This window comes from Castor canadensis, chromosome 7 (assembly GCF_047511655.1).
Source record: "Castor canadensis chromosome 7, mCasCan1.hap1v2, whole genome shotgun sequence".
NCBI classification, from domain to species: Eukaryota; Metazoa; Chordata; class Mammalia; order Rodentia; family Castoridae; genus Castor; species Castor canadensis.
The window spans coordinates 110936361-110955681 of NC_133392.1; the positions used below are offsets into that span (position 1 = coordinate 110936361).

At 36.2% G+C, this 19321-nt stretch overlaps 2 protein-coding genes across 8 annotated transcripts in view; one reads left to right on the top strand and one right to left on the bottom strand.

Annotated features, from left to right (window-relative positions):
* Efcab7 (EF-hand calcium binding domain 7) overlaps window positions 1–4074 on the bottom strand; it is a 42729-nt gene extending 38655 nt beyond the window's left edge. Inside the window, exons 1-2 of one of the 3 annotated variants that reach the window (XM_074079887.1) lie at window positions 3799–4074; window positions 2017–2204 (exon numbers count right to left, since the gene is read on the bottom strand). In XM_074079887.1, coding sequence (XP_073935988.1) covers window positions 2017–2203 — 187 coding nt within the window. In that variant the 5' untranslated portion in view covers window position 2204; window positions 3799–4074. The remainder of the gene's footprint in view (window positions 1–2016; window positions 2205–3798) is intronic. The other 2 variants (XM_074079886.1, XM_074079885.1) reach the window with 2 other exon arrangements.
* A 51-nt stretch (window positions 4075–4125) lies between these two features.
* The window catches only part of Itgb3bp (integrin subunit beta 3 binding protein), a 64644-nt gene continuing 49448 nt past the window's right edge, over window positions 4126–19321 (top strand). For 2 of the 5 annotated variants that reach the window (XR_012449873.1, XM_074079893.1), the window contains exon 1: window positions 4128–4290. Coding sequence is in view for 3 of the 5 variants with exons in the window: in XM_074079893.1 (XP_073935994.1) it covers window positions 4286–4290 (5 nt within the window). In the remaining 2 variants the exon portion in view is untranslated. Of the gene's footprint in view, window positions 4291–19321 lie in introns of all 5 variants that reach the window. The other 3 variants (XM_074079892.1, XR_012449872.1, XM_074079894.1) reach the window with 3 other exon arrangements.

Genomic DNA, 19321 nt, shown 5'->3' on the forward strand with positions numbered 1-19321 from the left:
CAGCCAACTCCCACCCCTTAAATTTGGGAATACAAATAGAACCTAGATGAAGATATAATATGAAGGTCAAAACCCATGTTAAAAAATTATATTTTCTGTCCAACTTTGGACATATCTAAGATATTTATACAATCTAGTTACAAGTAACTAATTTAGAATTGGCTAGAGTTCATTAAGTTTAACAATACTGAAAATATTACATAACTGTAGATGTTTAAAGGTTGACACCAAGATACTGATCTTTTGCCAGATTCTTGGCAAAAGCTTTTACTCTAAGCTTTGACACGTATCTAAAATACCTGTATTGTTAGTTCGAGAAGAATCAAAATAGAAAGTAACACATATGTACATGGAAGCAATACTAGGACTCTCCCTATATAGCTATCCTTACCTCAACTAGCAAAAACCCCTGGTCCTCCTTATTAATGTTTATACTCTCTCTTCAACAAAATTAGAGATAAGGGCAAAGCAGTTTCTGCCTGGCAGCGAGGGGGGGTGGGGAAGAGAGAGGGGACAGGGGGAAGGGGGGAGTAATGACCCAATCATTGTATGCACATATGAATAAAGGAAATAAAAATATCTGTATTATTTATAAATCAACAAAAAAGGAACTCTAAACTAAAGCTCTGGTAATGGTGCTGCTTTCTCTGCTTTTGAAGTGAAAATGTCAGAGCACATGTTATGTGCCTAAGGGCAGGAGGCTAAAGATGAAACACAGTAGCAAGAAAGAAACATCATTGGTTTACATTATTTCTTTTCAAAAACTAGAGTTTCTGAAATCAAATAGTGTTACAAAGAATACCCCACCATAAAAGCAAAACTGTATGTAGCACTGAAGAGACAAGCACTGCATTGTTATCTGCCCACACAATTTCATAAGACTGATAGTACTGTGCTAATACATATTTATTGATTCACAAACTAAGTGCTATGTGGTAGAAGGAGTGTTAAACTTTTAAACTTAGCAGATTCATTATCTCATCCTATTTTCAAAGGGAGAAAGAAAAAAAACCCTCAGATTTTTAGGACTAGCAGCAAATTGGAATTTTAATTAATTGGATTTCTGCCTATACCATTTAATCCATGTTAATTAGGCATATACTTCAAATTCAAAATGGAGCATTTTACTAATTTTAAAATTGTGTAAATAAAAGTAAAATTAAACATAATTTTAAAAATTGTGCCAGTCATGTCTACTTGTGTTTAAACTATTTCTACTAATAATGTCAAATATATTTTAAACTTTTCAATTCTCATGTTTCCCAACATGGAATTTCTCAAATAGAGACCTTACTGCATACAAACCCAAGACATTGCTGCAGAAATACGTCAAAGTTTTGGCTTGAGGAAGTTATGTCTAAAGGTGTAAGTCAGTTTCTCTCCTAAAGTTATTAGCCCTGACTACACTGACATAAGGAGGCATTGTTACCTACCATTCTCCCAAGAACCGAAAACGTTCACGTCATTTGATACCCTGGCAAGGATCAAATTCAGTGATTTGGGGGATGTTTACAACCAGAGGAATTTAAAACTTTGATAATGGAAAGAAGCAGTAAGAGACAAATCAAAAAATAAAAACCCTGAACTCTGAATTCTCTTTTAAAATTTCATTTATCTCTAGATAATTCTCTTTAATAGTCATTTGATCCCATTTTTACACAGGCTTTATAGTTTCCTCATTATAGGTCAAAATTCAGACTAGTGATTCAGATGCCAAGTGTTTTAATTATATTATTCTAAGTCCTAAGGCATCAAAATGAGAATTTAAAAATATTTTTACACAAACAGTAATTGATGGAAGCTTTGAACATATGAATCTAAACTGTATAAACATTAGAATTTTTATTTCAAAATTCTTAGAATGTGTAACTACATGAAGTGACATAATATCTAACTAGTTCCATTGCTCAAGTTTCACTATGAAATTGGGATGATTCAACAATGTAATTCTAATTTCAGTTTTTCTGACCTATCCACTTTCAACAAAGGCAATATATTCAAGCTTAAAAATTTTACCTAGGTAAAGTTGATCTTTAGAAATTATGTTTTCTAAGCTGCTTTTGAAGATAGTTAAGTAGGCAGCTCTACAATTCATATAAAATGTCTCCTCTTCAGTTAGTAGACATTTCTTTGTTCGAGGACTCTCTGAAAGCACTGACTTCTGACTGGCAAAAGCTGCATCACTTCCTGGACCGAAGGCCATTCTATTAGAAAACAAAAGAGCGGTCAGATGAGACTCTTCATAGAGTTCTTATGAGGATTAAATCAGTTAATATATGTGAAGTATGTAGACCACTACCTGACAGTGGTGCTGATAGGTGCTAAATAAACCGCAAAGTGAAACTTCATCATAATAAAAATTTTCATATAAATCAATTGCAGTTGGCACCCATCCTCCATAGCAAGATCAACCAAATCATTTCACTAAAATCTCAGTAATATAATCCCATATTTTTAGATGTCCCATTTACAAAATTACCATGGGCTCTACTGTGGTCTTTTATTAATAATATTTTGGCTTTATATAGCATCTCTGCTAATAAGACCTAATAAACAGTAACATATTTTATCTCTACTACAGTGGTCAGGTATTGTTTTGGCCATTTTACAGGGAAAGAAATAGAGGGGGTTGGGAAACCAAGTGGTAGAGAGCCTGCCTAGCAAGCATGAGGACCTGAGTGAGTTCAAACACTAGGGGGTGGGGGCGGAAAAAAGAAACAAAAAACAAAAGAAATTGAGGGACAGAGATGTTTAGAAGCTAGCAGTAAGTGGTGATGAAGGGCAGCAAATTTCAGTAAGTTTCTTCTTTGTTAATGTGGATGAAGGGTTATTGAACAATGGCTACTATGAGGTACTAAATTGTGCTGGTGATCTTACTGCTCCCAACATTACTTTACCCTGCTTTGGTTTCTCAAAATGCATTCCCATCTAACAAATTGAATATTTCAAGTTCAACAATAAGATGACACAGGTAGGGTCCCCTTCAGGACTCATTGGATCCTTACTCAGGAGGCCTAAATCACTGGCACCTCCGTGAATTATATAGGTCTTTTACACTTGGGAAAGAAAGATAATAATCGCTTATCATGGATGAAGTACCCTATTTATAATACACAGACCGCCTGCCTGACACTTTCATATTACACCAGATTTAGAAGGACCCCACAGGGATGTGGTGTCACAGTCTGGTTCCTGCAAATTGGTACCCCTGTAATTAAGCATCCGAGTTTGAAACACACGTGTGTGCACGCATCTCCTCCCAAATGTGAAGGAAACGGTTCCAACAGGGGAAAATGTTCACTTTACAACAAGTAATTTGTAAACGGACGTGTTCTTTAGGATACTCTTTCCAGAATTCTACCCCCCACCCTTTTCTGTGAACAGAGACTAAACTGGAGCTTACATAAATGTGTAATTGCACCCCTCGGGCTCGGAAACGTCCTTTATTTAAAAGTCCAGCCGGAGTCCCGAGACAGGGGCCTAGAGAGTCCACTGCAGCCAACGGCTCCATAAATAACCAGGCACACAACAGCACGAAAAATAAACTGTTAATAAGCGCCTAAAGGGCCAGGAAAGACGGAGCTCCATCCAGGCTCCGCGCTACGCAGCCCATCTCGGGCAACCTCACTCCATTTCGGTTTTCCTCTGGGCACAAACTGCATTATACGTAAATTTTAGGGACATACATGAACCAACTGTTAGTAGGACAGAGGAGTAAAGGAAGCAAGTGGGACCAGAGGAAGCCGCACAATGGGGGACGGGGAGAATGGAGAGACCGAGACAGTAGCTATTTGCTACCTAATTCCAGCTCACAATTCTCTTCCGCGATTCCGCTATCCTCTCACCGCAGCCAGACAGATACGGGCCTTTCTCTGGTTACCATGGTAACTGCTCCTCTGCGCCACCGGAAATAAGCTACGGAGCACCTCCGTCAACGATCCGGCTAGGAATCTAGGGAGCTGCGCTCCAGAGCGACCAGACAGGGTTCTGTTGAGGCTTTGTCGGGGGTGGAGAACAGTGAGAAGGGTTCTGTCTGGCACCCGGCAAGGGACTGGATGCGGTTCTGCGACTAGATTCCGTCCACACCCGTTTCCTCACACACACTCGGTTCCTTCCTGGCGCGGAGGGTGTTTCTGGCGGGTCGAGTTGGGTGTGACACAGCGGCCAGTGTCGGGTCCCCCGCGCTTTTTGGGCTTCCGCGTTTCTTTTGCAGGATTCTCGGTTCTCAGAGGCGGGTGATTAGTTGGAGTTATCCAGCGCAGGTGGTGTGTCCCTGAGTCTCGAAATGCCGTAGGTATCTCTTCCCCACGTCGATTTTAGGAGACCCCTACGAGCAGGAGGAGTAGATTTATGTAGCCCGATAGCCTTTTCTGTTTTTTTGTTTCCTATAAACTTCGTCGACAGTCCACGGTGCTTGGTACTCTTCAGCAGTACTCATCTGGTACCCCTTGTCCACTTTTAATTCCAATTCCAAACCTTCCGACATTTTATAGAGGCTGTGAGCTAGAGGTAGGCGATGCCTAGCTCGAAATACTTCTAGCACGGTTCACAGGCCGAGGTTAAAACACGGCCGGCCGAGTAACTTGTAAAGCCGTGTGAGTCCGTGTGAGCTGGTGGGGGGTTCGTGGACTGGGTCTCGGTACCGAGGTCTCACTGTTCGGCAAGTCACTTCTCAACTCGGTTTTCTTACTTATAAAAATAAGTTTGTACTGGATGATCTCTTAAATTTCCACTAGGTCCCAGTAATCTATTGGGGATGACCATACTGGGGATAAGCATTGTGCTGGATGATGTTTATTTGTTCTTCCGCTCCTTCATCCATCCTATACTGAGATGAAGAAAACAAACGCACATTTGGCGGCTCTCTAGGTACTTCATTTAAAACATCACTTAAGACTTTAGGGGAGGGAGATACCTAACACGTGGACCTCCCTCTCGGCTACCCCTTGTCCCGGGCTGACTTAGGTACTGCCCTGAAGAGAAGCATATTCATTTGTTATTTGGGGGGTTTGAGTAAAATGCCAAGTGAAACAGCAGGAGAAGTATTTGTATTAAATAGGAATTGACATGAAAGAGGAGAGAAATAGTAACTGCAGAAATAAAAACCTACGGTTATTGAATCTTTTATCATCTGGATAATTATCTATGTTTTCTCATTGGATCCCCCCAAAATAGAACCTTAGGAAGTAGGTGTTGTTACTATCCTTACTTTACAGTTAAGGAAGCTATTCACCTAACGTGGTGTCCTACCCACAGGTATCAATAAATGCATGTTTTACTTGTACATTGAAAGTTATGGAATTTTTAGGAGGTTTTTCATCCCCCAGAATTAGCTAGTATGACTTGTCGTCCTATTGTTACATTAGAAAAATCACTGTTACTGCATATATGTAAAGATTCAAAGATAATGTAATAGAAAATCTCCAAGTAAGAATAGAATGACAACAAACTGATATTAGCTTAAGTGGTGATATGTTTCTGTTCTGTTACAGAAGTAGGGAACAAAAAACTACTAAAAGTGGAACTTTTTGTTTGGCAACTGGCTTAATGTATCAATAGACACGTTAGGAGAGTTTAAGGCAAATGCATACTGGTAATAAATACACAATCTTAAAGTTGACCAGATGGACATTATGTGTATAGTAACTGCACTGAGACAATATGATTTAGCAAAGTGATTAAGAACAAATTAGCAATTTGATACTTCATGAAGCATAGTGGCCATGTTAGTAGGGGAGCTCCATCCTTGTTGATAAAGTGTTTTAAATGTCTTAAGCTGTGACATCATAAATGAGGGTGGTAAAATTAGTCATCTTGGCAATATAAATTTGGAATCATTTTTAAGTGATGTTGAGATGATGACTTTTTGGTATGCACTTGCAAGGCCACATATAACTATATATAGGATAAAGGATCCTTTGTAATTTCCTTGAAACTTGACAGGAAAAAAACAACACAGGAAGAGTAATTGAGGAAATATATGTGGCCGAAATGAATCAAAAGTAGGAAAGAACAGATGTCTAATGACAATAAGTGGATGGATAAATCTTAAAAACATAAGGAATGAAAGAACCAATTTGTGCAAGACTAGTTATAGTATATTGCTTTTATAAAACATAAAGACAAAAATAAATTTATTTGGAGTTATATATGTATGTGATATGATTATTATGGAAAAAAGCAGGGAAATGACCATTACAAAATTAAGTTGAATGGTTGCCTTTTGGGAAAAGCAGATGAGAGGGAGAAGGAACACGCAGGTGCATCCATCCATATTGATAATGATCTCGTTCCTAGGAGGTGAGTTTGGGGTGCTTATTTTCTTGTTTCGTAAATTTGCGCATCTTACATTTATTACTTAGTGTGCATCACATATTACTTAAAATACTTTGGAAAAGATTTAGAGATTACCTATCTTAAGGTCTCAGTGAATATCGTTTCCCCAGTTAATCCTTTGGGAAGTCTTGGAACTAGGGAAACAGATGAATTAGACAATTGCCACTCCTGTTTTCTTTAGGTACTCTTCCCTTCCAAAGTTACTTCTCTTTGTACGTTGTAAAACTAGAGTCAATATAATCTCTCTATCTAGGTTGAAACCTTGATTGTTTTTAGACTTGAAGTAGAAAACCATAGACTTTGGGGTAAGATTTTTATATTTTTAAGTTATTATTTTTTTTTTTTTTACAGTGCAGGAGTTTGAACTGAGGACTTTGCACTTGTTGGGCAGGTACTCTACCACTTGAGCCATGCCACAACCCTTGGAATAAGACTTGAATCTTGTTTCTGTTAACTAGCCGTGTGGTCCTTAGATTGGTACTAAATGTCTTCAGTAAAATAGTTGCTCAATAAATATTAATTGAATGGTAAAGTTGCTTCTTTGAAAAGATTGTATACTATTATGAATAAATTTCACACCATGTTATGCTTACATAATACTAAAGTGAAATGTGATAGCTTTTGCTGTATAAATATCCCATTGTAGTGCTTTTTTTTTTCTATCTTCCATCTTTTCCTTATAAAGCTTCCTAGTTCTATTCCTTAGCCTTTCTAACTGTGTCATCATGCTAATTCAACCAACATCACTTCATCAATTTCTGTGATAGTTAACATTATTCTTTTCCAAGCTATATAACTGAAATAGTTAGAAAATTAAAACATTAGTGTTGGAGAAAAATGGTGTAACAATATTTTTCAGAGTAGGGTCCATCCTACAGATATATTTCTAAAAGTCTTGAGAGTTTGGGGTTGGGGTGTAGCTCAGTGGTAGAGTAGTTGCCTAGCATGTGCAAGGTCCTGGGTTTGATCCCAGCACCAAAAAAGAAAAGACCAAAAAAAAACTACAAAACAAAAAATGAGAGTTTTCTGAGAGAACTTTAAAATGTGTTGTTTGGTCCATGGTAAAAGAAAATGTACAACCCATAAGCACATTCAGGATCTGCCCAGCTATTTTTATTGCACCTGTTTGGGTTTGTAATCACATTAGTGCTAATGTCAAGTGCAATGATTTTTATTTTGTGGATAGATTATTTAAAAAAATATATGGGGGGTTGGGATGGAAGGGGTTGAACTGAATAAAGTATACTCACAGTGGGGATACATCAAGAAATCCCTTTGAACATTGACTTTGGATTTTATAATGAAAGACAAGACTGTAAAATAGGTACAATATGTGTGTGGAGGTACTTATGGGATGGGGGAGGATGAATGGTAGAGATGAAGGTGAGGGAATATGGTTGATGCGCTTCATATACATATGCAAAATAGAACAATGAAACTTCTTGCGATTGCTTTAAGTGGGGCAGGGAGAGGGTTGGGAGGATATGGTGGGGGCGATCTAGCCAATGTACAATGTAAGCCTATTTGAAATTGTCACAATGAATCTCCCTTGTACAACAAATATATCCTAATAAAAATGAAAACAGGCTGGGGCCATAGCTCAAGTGGTAGAGTGCTTGCCTAGCAAGTGCAGACCCTCAATTCAAATCCCAGTGTGACAAAAAGGGGAAAAAAGAGGAGACAAATGAAATTATGTGTTATGCTAAGTAAAAGTTAACTATTTAATAATCACTTTTTGAATCACAGATGATATTCAGAGTTATGTAATTTCATTTACTTAAAAATGTTTCTTGCATCTTTAAGGTTGGTAAAATTGTTAGCAATTACTATAAGTATTAAAAAATATGAAGTTTAAACATAATTCTTGCTATAAAAATCAGTAAAGTGGGCTGGTGGAGTGACTCAAGTGGTAGAGCACCTGCTTAGCAAGCATCAGGCCCTAAGCTCAAACCCCAGTATGACCAAAAAAAATCAGTAACATTTTAAAATTAGCATATATTAATTGTACAAAATGGGAGGTTTCATTGTGAAGTTTCCATATAACCCCTCTAATCACCTGCTCTGTTATTCTTTCTTTTCTCCCCTCCAAGATCCCCCCTTTTTTTACTTTCTTGCAATGTCTTTTTTTTTTTGTCCATACTGGAGTTTGAACTCAGGGACCCACAGTTGGTAGGCAAGTACTCTACCACTTGAGCATACCCCTGACCCTTTTTTGCTTTTAGTACTTTAGTAGGGTCTCACATTTATCCCTGGGCCAGCCTGGATCACAGTCCTCCTATTAATGCCTCCTGTGGAATTGGGGTGACAGATATGCATCACTACACCTTGCTTTTACTGGTTGGGATGGGGCCTTGTAAACTTTTTATCTGGGCTGGCCTCAAAACAAAATCCTCCTGATCTCTACGTCAGATACCATACAAAGCCTCTTGCAAATTTTTAAAGCAGGTTTCATCATGACCAGTTCATACGTGCATACTTTGATCATATTCTAACCCCTCTTTCTTTTCCTCCTACCATCTTCCACTGGTCCCCACTTTTATGTACATGTCCTTCTTTTTTTTAGATCTAGGTTCTACATATAAGAGAAAATGTGGTATTTACCCTTCTGAGAGTGGCTAATTTTGTTTAACAGGATAATCTCCAGTTCCATCCAATTTTTTTGAAAAAGATGTAACTTCATTGTTTTTATTACTGAATAATGCTCCATTATGTACCACATTTTCTTTATCCATTCATCTAGATGCCATTTATCATTGGCACCTAGGTTGGTTATACAACTGGGTTATTGTGAATAGTGGTGCAATAAGCATGGTGTGCAAATATTTCTACTGTATTGAAGACTTCAGCATATAGTGGACTGCATATATACCCAGAAGTGGTATAGCAGAATCATATGGTCATTCTATTTTTAGTTTTTTGGAAAAAACTCAATACTGATTTTCATAATGGCTACACTAATTTACATTCTCACCAACAGTATATGAAGGTTACTTCCCCTGCCCCATCTTTGCCAGCAATTGTCATTTGTTTTGCTTCTTCCTTTCTCTTTCTCTCCCTCTTTTTGTTTTTTTTCCTCTCCCTCTTTATCGCTTTCTTTTTTTTTTTTTTTTTTGCTTTAGTTATTTTTTTTGGTTAGGGTCTCGTGTTTTAGATGGAGGCCTCTTACCTACAGCTTCCTGCATAGTTGGGATTATAGGTGAATGCTAACTCACCCAGCTTATTTGTTGAGATGGGGTCTCCCTGACTTTTTCCCCCATGCTGGCTCAGTAATGCTTTGATTTTCATTGAGGAAAGTACATCATGGCCTATATATAATAGCATGAGAAACTCCCTAGCATCATTGAAGGTTCCTATCATTCCAAAACAACTAGACTTTGCATAAATCACATTTTTTATTGCATTGGTGAATTTGTAAGCAATTATATCTCAAGGGACAAATTTTAACAAGCCTAAACCAAACTGTAGGAGGAAGCATAGATGAAAGATGCAATTTTCATATATATACACACGGATATTCATGTTGTACTTGAGAGACTTGGGCTAGAGGCAAGGTATATGAATTAAACTTGAAAACTTGGCTATTAAACTGGGGCAGGAGCTAAATGATCCCTGAGTGGTATGGATCCCTCAGGTAGTAATGAGGTAAAATGTACATCTTTGGAGGACTTCATCCTCACTTAGGCCCCTATTTTTTCCACAGATAATATCAAACAGAATTACAATCAAACACAATGGTAATGATCACAAGTTAAAGTTAGCTAACAGATTTAGATTCCAAGTACATTACAAAATGGAATTATCAGAGATGCAACACAAAATGATAATATTTAAAAAACTGTTGAATCACAAAAATCATCTATTAAGAAAATATGAAAAATAACCAGACAGTTTCTATCAGGGATGATTGCATAGTTTAGAAATAAACAAACAAAAAGTAGTTTGTATTGGACTAAATCATCCATAGATAACCATTTTAAAGTCTGGACAAAAATATTAAAAAGAGCTATTGAAGGTGCTAGAGAGCATCCACAAGCAGGCAGACATTGGAGAGGCATGGCTCTTGATGGAAAGAAACTACAGTGGGCAAGTGTTGAGTTTATAGTGATTTGCTTGAAGGCAGTCCATGCTGTATAGTTCAGTTAACTCAGTAGAAAGGTCTTGTTTTATTGGCTTGAAGAGTCAGAGGATAAAGTTTGAGATTTCTAGACTTGCTAGAAAATAAAGAGAAAGTTCTGTAAAAGGGTAGCCCCCAGATCTGTGCATAAACTGCCTAAATCTTTGAATGGCTGAACTGTGCATTGATTAGGGAAACCTCAAGTAGGCAGCAAGAGCTGGAATGCTGAAAGAACTGAGTAGACATTTCAGCTGCCTCCAAGCACAGAGAGGAGATACAGGGTTTAGAGTTTGAATTTAGTCAAGTTAATGCTTGCCAGAATAAAATTAAACACTGTCAAGAGTTAGATAACAGATTCAGTCTCTGTATCATATCATCCACAGTGTCTATCATATAATAAAATAGTAACATTTTTAATATTTTAAGACATACAAAACAATAACAAGGACAAAATGTGAACCATTACTGAGGAAAAAAATTGATATTGACCTCAAGATAACACAGATTCTAAAATTAGGTGAAGTAAAGAACTTAGTATAAGTATGTTCAAGTATTTAAAGGAAAAATAATTACAATGAAAGCATTCCTGGGGGATCTCAGACAACAAACAGAAGCTAATTAAAGAAATTAAAAAGAAGCAAATGGAAAATCTATATCTGAAAAGAATAATATATCCGGAATGAAAATAATCACTGGATGAACTTCCTGGCAGAAGAAAAGATCAGAGAACTTGAAGATAGAACAATAGAAATGATCTAATTGAAGGAATAAAAGGGAAGAAACAGACTCACCATGACTTACAGGACAATATCAAGTGATCTAACTGATTTAATTAGAGTTCTTGAAACAGAAAGAATGGGAATGAAAGCGAGGTACCTGTGATTCATGTCTGTAATCCTAGCTTCTTGAGAGGCTGAGATTGGGAGGGTGTGGTTCGAGGCCAGCCCAGGCAAATAGGTTTTGAGACCCCCATCTCCAAAATAATCAGAGCAAAATGGACTGGAGGTATGACTCAAGCAGTAGAGTGCCTGCTTTGCAAGGGCAAAACCCTCAGTTAAAACCTCAGAACCACCCCTACCCTCCTCCAAAAAAAATAGTTTGGGAAGGAAGTAGAACTATTTTGAGAAATAAAGGCACCTAAATTTTACAACTTTGCTGAAAACAAAATTACAAACTCAAGTAGTTCAGTAAAAGCTAATCAAGCTTAAAAATAAGTGTATGTTTATACATAAAGGTAAACATACACGTATATATGTACTAGGATGAAACTGGTAAAAAGATAAAGAAAATCCTGGAGTCAGCCTTGTATGTGAAATTGATCCTTTACATGTAAGGGAAATTATTCAAATGAAAGCTAACTTCTCATCATAACCAATGAAAATCAGAAGACAATAGAATATGCTTTGTAAAATGCTAAAAGAAGAAAGAACCTGTCAACGTAGAATTCTGAATTAGAGAACTACCTTTCAAAAATGAAGATGAAATGAAAATATTACCATATAAACCAAAACAGGCAATATGTCACAAGCAGACCTGCCAAGAAGAAATGCTAAAGAAACTTCTCTGGGCCAAAAATGCTATATACAAATTTAGGTTTATAAGTGAAAAGAATATTGGGAATCCGGTTAGATATATGTATGTGTATATGTGGGTCTATCCACTGAGAAAGCTTATAAGCAGTGACATAAGTAACAATGAACATATTTAGTGCCCAGACTTTGATATCTGAATACCATAGACCATTAAAAATACCTTTGCCTCATTGGAGAAAAAGGTAATTTGAAGGATATGCTGAGAAATTTTCATTGTTTTTCTGGAAAGAAGTGCTGCAAGAGTTACGGGGTACATAAGGTAAACAGGAGCCAATGTGAAAGGCAGATGATTCTGTTTCCAAATCTGGGGCAGTTAAACATAAAAAACAATAGGATTGGCTTAAAAATTCATTGGCAAAAATTAAAATCCATGGCACTGTAGTGATGTAAGTGAATAAAAGGGAACCATCTTAGAAGTGGAATGCTAAAAAGTACAAGAAAAATGATAGGGTTAGAAAATCAGTAACTTTCTATTTGTTAGATTTCTTATTTATTACATTGGAGGAAACTATTAAATAGTATCTTAACCAAAATCACATCACTGACAGTGCAGTACCTCAACAGGTTGTGCCTTAAGTTATACTCTCAATACAAAACCATGTCAGTGCTATTTATGCCAACATATGCATAACCTGATTATGGAGAAATATTGCATAAGCCCAAATTGAGTATATTGTACAAAAGTTGAAATGGTCTGTACTCTTGAAAAAAAATGTTAAGAACAAGGAAATCAAAGAAAGTGTGAGCCAGGCACCAGTGGCTCATGGCTGTAATCCTAGCTATTTGGAAGACTGAGATTAGAAGGATCGCAATTTGAGGCCAGCCTGGGCAAATAACTTTGTAAGACCCCATCTCCAAAATAACCAGTTGAAAATGGACTGGAGGTATAATTCAAACAGTAGAGTGCCTGCTCTGTTTTGCAAATGCTAAGCCCTAAGTTCAAACCCCAGTCCCACCAAAAAAAAAAAAGGTCGAGGAGTTATTCTAGATGGAAACTCAAGTGGTGGGATAGCTGAATGCAGTGAGGGATCCAGGATTGACTCCTAGTCTTAGATGTAAATTGGCTATAAAGGATCTTACTAGAACAAGTGATAAACTTTAGCAATGATAAAGATTTAAAGTTTGATTATTGTCTTTATGTAAGAGAATACTTTTGTGTTTAGAGAAAAACACATGGCAGTGTTATGGGCAAGGGTATATGGTTTTTCTAACTTACTCTCGGTGGCTCAGGAAACATTGGTGTATGTAATGAATTTATATGTATGTGTGTTGAAAGAATGATAAAGCAAATGGGACAAAATGTAAACAAGTGGTAAACGAGAAGAAGAACTTGTGTTTTTGGAACTTCAGGGCCTTATTCGGCATTCTACCACTTGAGCCATGCCCACAGCCCTTTTTGCTTTAGCTTATTTTTCAGATAGGGTGTTTTGTTTTATTTGGTGTTGGCCTCAGACATCAATCTTCCTCTGTCTTCCAAGTAGCTGAGGTTTTTTTGTTTGTTTGTTTGTTTGTTTTGAGTCAAGTTCTTTCTGTGTAGTCCCAGGCTGGCCATAAACTTCTGTTCCTCCTGCCTCAGCCTCCTAAGTGCTGAGATAATAGGCATGAATCACCACCTTTGGGACTTTCTAAAGTAAGAGATTATAAAAAATGAAGTTAGCCTAAAACTTGTTAAATTGTGTCAAAAGATTAATGGATGAATTAAAGAGTAGGTTAGACACAACTGCAGAAGGAATAAAGAGCTGAAAGATAGAACTGAAGAAATTTCCCCAAATGTAGCATAGAAAATAGTGCTATGCAAAAGGAGTTTAGAGATATGAAAGTTTTAAAAAGTCCAAATTTTAATTTTCAGTATTTTTAGACATAGAAAGGTAGAATAAAGGAGAGGCAGTATTTGAAGAGGTAATGGCTTAGATTTTTTTCCTTAAGCTGATAGAACCTAAGTCAACACAAAGGACTGCCTTAGATATAGGACTGTATTAATATGACATTCTTTGAGAATCTATATTTAAACTACTTTAAATATACTTGATGAAAATATCTTTTAAATAGTCATATCTAAAAGTTTCAAACCAAAAGCTCTTTGAAGTATATAAAAATTGTGGCATCATAGAAAATTGAAAGAGTGCAATATTTAATTCTTTAATTTGAAAGTGATGTCTTTGTTAAAAATAGCTGCAATTAATAAATCATTAATTTATATAACATCTGTGTGCCAATCACTATCAGGTTTTGGAGATACAAATTTGAATAAACACTGTACTATCTACTAGTTTTAATTTTAATGGAAGAGATGGTTCAACATGCATTCTTAGAACTCATATCCTATCGGATAACAGATAAGGTGCTAATGTTATAACTTTCTTAGTGTAGGGAGAACAATTATACATAGATTATTTAATATAAGTTTAGTGAGAAGGTCATGCACAAATGGCATTGAGTAGAGTAGAAGAATCCTTCATGCCTTGGAGTCTCAGAAGTAGGGTAGATATGAAATTCATATAGAAAGTGCATAAAACATAATTCATCTGCCCTTTTTAATTTTTATAGACCTGTGTGGGCCTCTTTAATAGAGATTATTTAAAGAACATAGTTATGTCCTCCTTCATATATATAGTATACATATACAGGTATGTACATGTGCTTATATGAACTTCTGGCAAAAGGTAGTATTAATGAGTATCTTACTAATTTCATATTTGAGAGTACCCATTTAGGAGTGAAAATAATCTTACTGCATTTCTCATTTAATTCAGCTCAAAGAGCATCTCACTTTCATCTGTCTTCTGGGTTAATATTTCCAAATGCTCCATTTGACTTCTGTAAAAATTCTTTGGTTGATTATTAATCTTTTGATAAGGAAGGTTTTAACACCATAAACATATGTTGCCCAATAATTGATCAGAGTTTTTGGCAGTTTTCTCATGATAAGTAACAGAAAATTAATTGTACATTTAGGTTCTTTCACGAGGTGACCATATTTCTGGTATGTGATGAGAACCATGGTGTTCCCACTTACCCACTCTATGTTAGTTTCTGTGTGATCATGTGTGATCACTGAAAATATTGAACACAAAGAAGCATAGCTTGAATGAAGAGAATGCAGAAAGGATATAGAAGATTCTTCTGTCTTTGCTCATCTACAGAATGAAAAATAAGTCATTTCAGGTATCTCAGTTTACACTTAAGGAATCACATGGATTGTGAATTTGGCCATTGTCTTTCATCAAAGGATTTCTAAGCATCTCAGGAGCATACTCACGAATCCTCTAAACACTCTTGTGAAGTTGGTAGCTGGTGATATTATCACGTCCATTTTAGTGAGGAGTAAATGGAAGCACTGAAATACTAAGTGATATTTTTATCTTCCACTCAGAAATTTCTTACTACTTTAAAGCCAGTATTATTATCAACTTTATGAAGCTTAGTGAGATTATGTGATTTGCCCAACCTTAGGGAAGAATTTGGCATGGCATGAAAGCTCCCTGAGACTTATCTGCTTTACTAAGTTTATTCTTCACCCCCTACTCCCAGCCTCAGCCCTGGCAGTCATGTTTAATCTAATGTTTTTAAAGTCTTATATTTAAAAAAAGAAACCTAAAGTCATAATTTTGTGAGTTTCTGCGGCATCATTCTTGGTTTTTGGTTAGGAATCAAGTGATAGCTTTTTTAAAATCTTAAAATAATTTCTTTAATATTGTTACTGATGTTAATAACATTATGTAGTAAAACTTACCCAATCGTTTTGTTCTGATGACCAGAGATCCTACTTAGAATTCTACCATGTATTGAGCTAAATAAAATAGGGGAGGATAGTCAGAGAATAATATAGATAATTTGACATTATGTATGTATGTATAGATAGATAGATAGATAGATAGATAGATAGATAGATAGATAGATGATAGATAGATTTCAGTATGGGGTTTGAACTCAGGGCCTTCATCTTGAGCCAGTCCAGCAGCCCTTTTTTTTTTTTTTTTTTTTTTTTTTTGTGGTGGGGTTTTTTTGAGATAGGGTCTCAGGAACTATTTGCCTGGGCTGGCTTCAAACCACAATCCTTCTGATCTCTGCCTATCCTGAGTAGCTAAGATTATAGGCACCCAGGTTATTTATATCTTATTGGAAAAAATGACATGCCAAATGTTTTTTGTCTTTAAATTCTAAAAATTTAAAGTAACCAGGATTTTGATTCCAGTTGTGTTAGACTTTTCTCACTGTGACCAAATACCTGAGCAAAACATTTTCAGGGAGGAAAGATTGATTTTGGCTCAGTTTCAGAGGTTCAGTCCATTGTGGTGGGGAGGGTGTGGCAGAGCAGAGAAGCTTACATCATGTCAGCCAGGAAGCAGAGAGAAAGCCTACACTGTGGGCTCTCTCCTTTTTCGCTTTATTCCATGCTGGCACCTAGCTTGTGGGATGGTGCCACCCACATTCACATCAGGTCTTTCCCCCTTAGTTACTCATCTGTAGAAATACCCTCACAGACACACCCAAAAGTATGCTTTACAAATCTAGGCACTTCTAAATCCAATCAGTTCATAATCAAGATTCAACATCATAGCTGGACACAGTGGCTCACACCTGTAATCCTAGCTACTTGGGAGGCAGAAATCTGGAGGATCATGGTTTGAGGCCAGCGTAGGCAAGATACCATCTCAACTCACCCTATAGTTTCAGCTACTGGTGTGGCATAGGTAGGAGGATTGCCATCCAAGGCCAGCTCCAGGCAAAAACTCCAGACCCTATCTGAAAAAGAATTAAAGCAAAAAAGGCCTGGGGGCATGGCTGAAGTGACAGAGCCTTCCTAGCAATCACAAGGACCTGAGTTCAAACCCCAGTACCACACACACAGAAATTAACCATCACGCAGTGAATCTAAACCTAATACACCTGAAGGTAGGATTTAATATTTAAATTATGACTATATGTAGACATTTGGGTAAATCGACAAGAAGTTACCTACAGAGTTTATGAGATTACCCACAAGCAAGAGGTATATTCACACTGCTGTGAAACTATCACTACCAGCTATCTCTAGATCTTTGTCATCTTACAAAATTGAAACTGTATCCTTTAATTCCCATTCCTCCCTCCCTCTTGCTCCTGGCAACCACCATTTAATTTCCTTGTCTCTATGAATTTGACTACTCTTACATAAGTAAAATCCTTAACAGCTTGTCCTTTTGTAACTGGTTTATTCAGGGTTCATCTGTGATGTAGCATGTATCATATTTCCTTTTTAAGGCTAAATAGTATTCCCTTGTGTATACCACATTTTGTTTATGCATTCATCTATCATTGGACATTTGGGTTGCTTATTTCTTTACGCTATGGTGAACAATACTGTTGTGAACATTGTTATACAAATACCTGTTCATGTTCTGACTTCCATTTCATTTGGAAATTGGAATTGCTGGATCATATAGTAATTCTATTTTTAGTAATTTGAGGAGCTGCCATAAATGTGCCTTACTATTTTACATTCGCGTTGGCAGTGCACAAGTCTCAGGATGTCCACATACTTACCAACTCTTGTTTTCTGTGGTATTTTTTGTTTTATTTTTCTGTAGTAGCCATCATAATGAATGCGAGGTAGCATCTCATTGTGGTTGTGATTTGCATTTCCCCAGTGATTGGGGATGTTGAGCATGTTTTCTTCTGCTCCTTGGAGAAATGTGTATGCTTTTGCCCATTTTGTGTGCCCTTTTTTTTTTTTTAAATGGCAGTAGCCACTCAGACCTATACCTTCACAGAACTACCAGAGATACATCACTTTTAATTATTAAGTAATGCTGGTAGCAAATAATATTTTATTTATCTCATGTTTAATCAAGTTTTGCCTTTCTCTTCTCTGTTCCTATTAACATCTTAACTATTTTAGCATCGTCTTATTCTTGTCCTACAGTTGTTCATGACTAAAGGAGTGCCTTGTGTATGGTAGATGCTTAATTTATTGACTAATAGCTCGACAGTGTGTCCAATTCTAATAGGATGGTAAATAGTCAGGTTTGTTCTTTTCCTATTCTTTAATACCCTCCTCTTCAGTTCAGCAAAGATTTTTATACACAGGACCCAAGTTTCCCTTCCTCAAAATGTATGACAGTAGGCAAGTTGCACAAACTCTTCCCTGAAAACTGAGTGATTTCTTAGACTCTTTCTAGTCTTGCCTATTAAATAATTTTTTAAATATTTGGAAATATTATCAGCTTTTCTTATTACTACATTACCCTCAATAAATCATATTTTTAGGTTCTCATAAACTAGAAGATGGTAGCTTATTTTAACTCAGCTCACTTTCTTGTTTGGTTTTCATATTTTCTTGGTCTTAGATCCATCCAGGATCCAATCTGGAAACCTTTTAATTCCAAACACTGAGTTACTTTCTAAGAATTAACCAATGATAATAAAATAGTAATATTTTGAACAGTTAATATCAAGGTGAGCTTTGTATGCTTCTGAAAGAGGTACAATATCTTAACAGCATTAAAAACAAAGAATAAAGATGCTATACTGTGTAACTTTAGTTTTTGATTTGTACTTTAAAAGTGTTTTTAAAAGCAAGAACATTTCACACACCTAAATAGGATAATATATATTCCAAAGCCAAATATAAAAGCTTTTTAGAATTATCTGCCATTTTTATTTGCCCATATCTCTGTTCTCTCCCTACTTTATCAAGAATTCACATTAAATTGATTGTAAGTTGATTTCTAAAAGGTACAAATAATTCTTTAAACCAATTTAATTAATTTTAAGAACTAATATTGTGACTAGCTAATGAGGTTATAGCAAATTACATAAACTTTTCAGAATTAATTTTTGAATGTAATATTTATTAACCAGTAATTTTCTCATATTGACCATCACGACCACTTTTTATTATTACTGTACATTTATAAATCTACAATTATTTATAAATAGTAATTTTGTAGGACCTATACAAATTTTTGAGGGGGGTCAGTTGTACAACCTTTATAATATAATCTCGCATAATTCTGTAATTCTCTAATACTTTAATAAGCTGTTTCTGTTTCTCCGGATCAAGAAAGTACTTTCAGTGCTGGATTTGTCACTGGGAAAACCAGTTTTAATTTATATTGACCTTTTTCTCCTTTGAGCATTTAGTCTGCATTCAATAAAATGTTGATGACTGCTCTTTAGAAGACAGCTGTACGAAATAAAGTATTATAAATATTCAACTTTCCTTGCTAAGCATTGTCACCAACAGCTGGGCATCCAGTTTAGCAGAACATATTTTGCACAGAGAGAGCCTGGCATG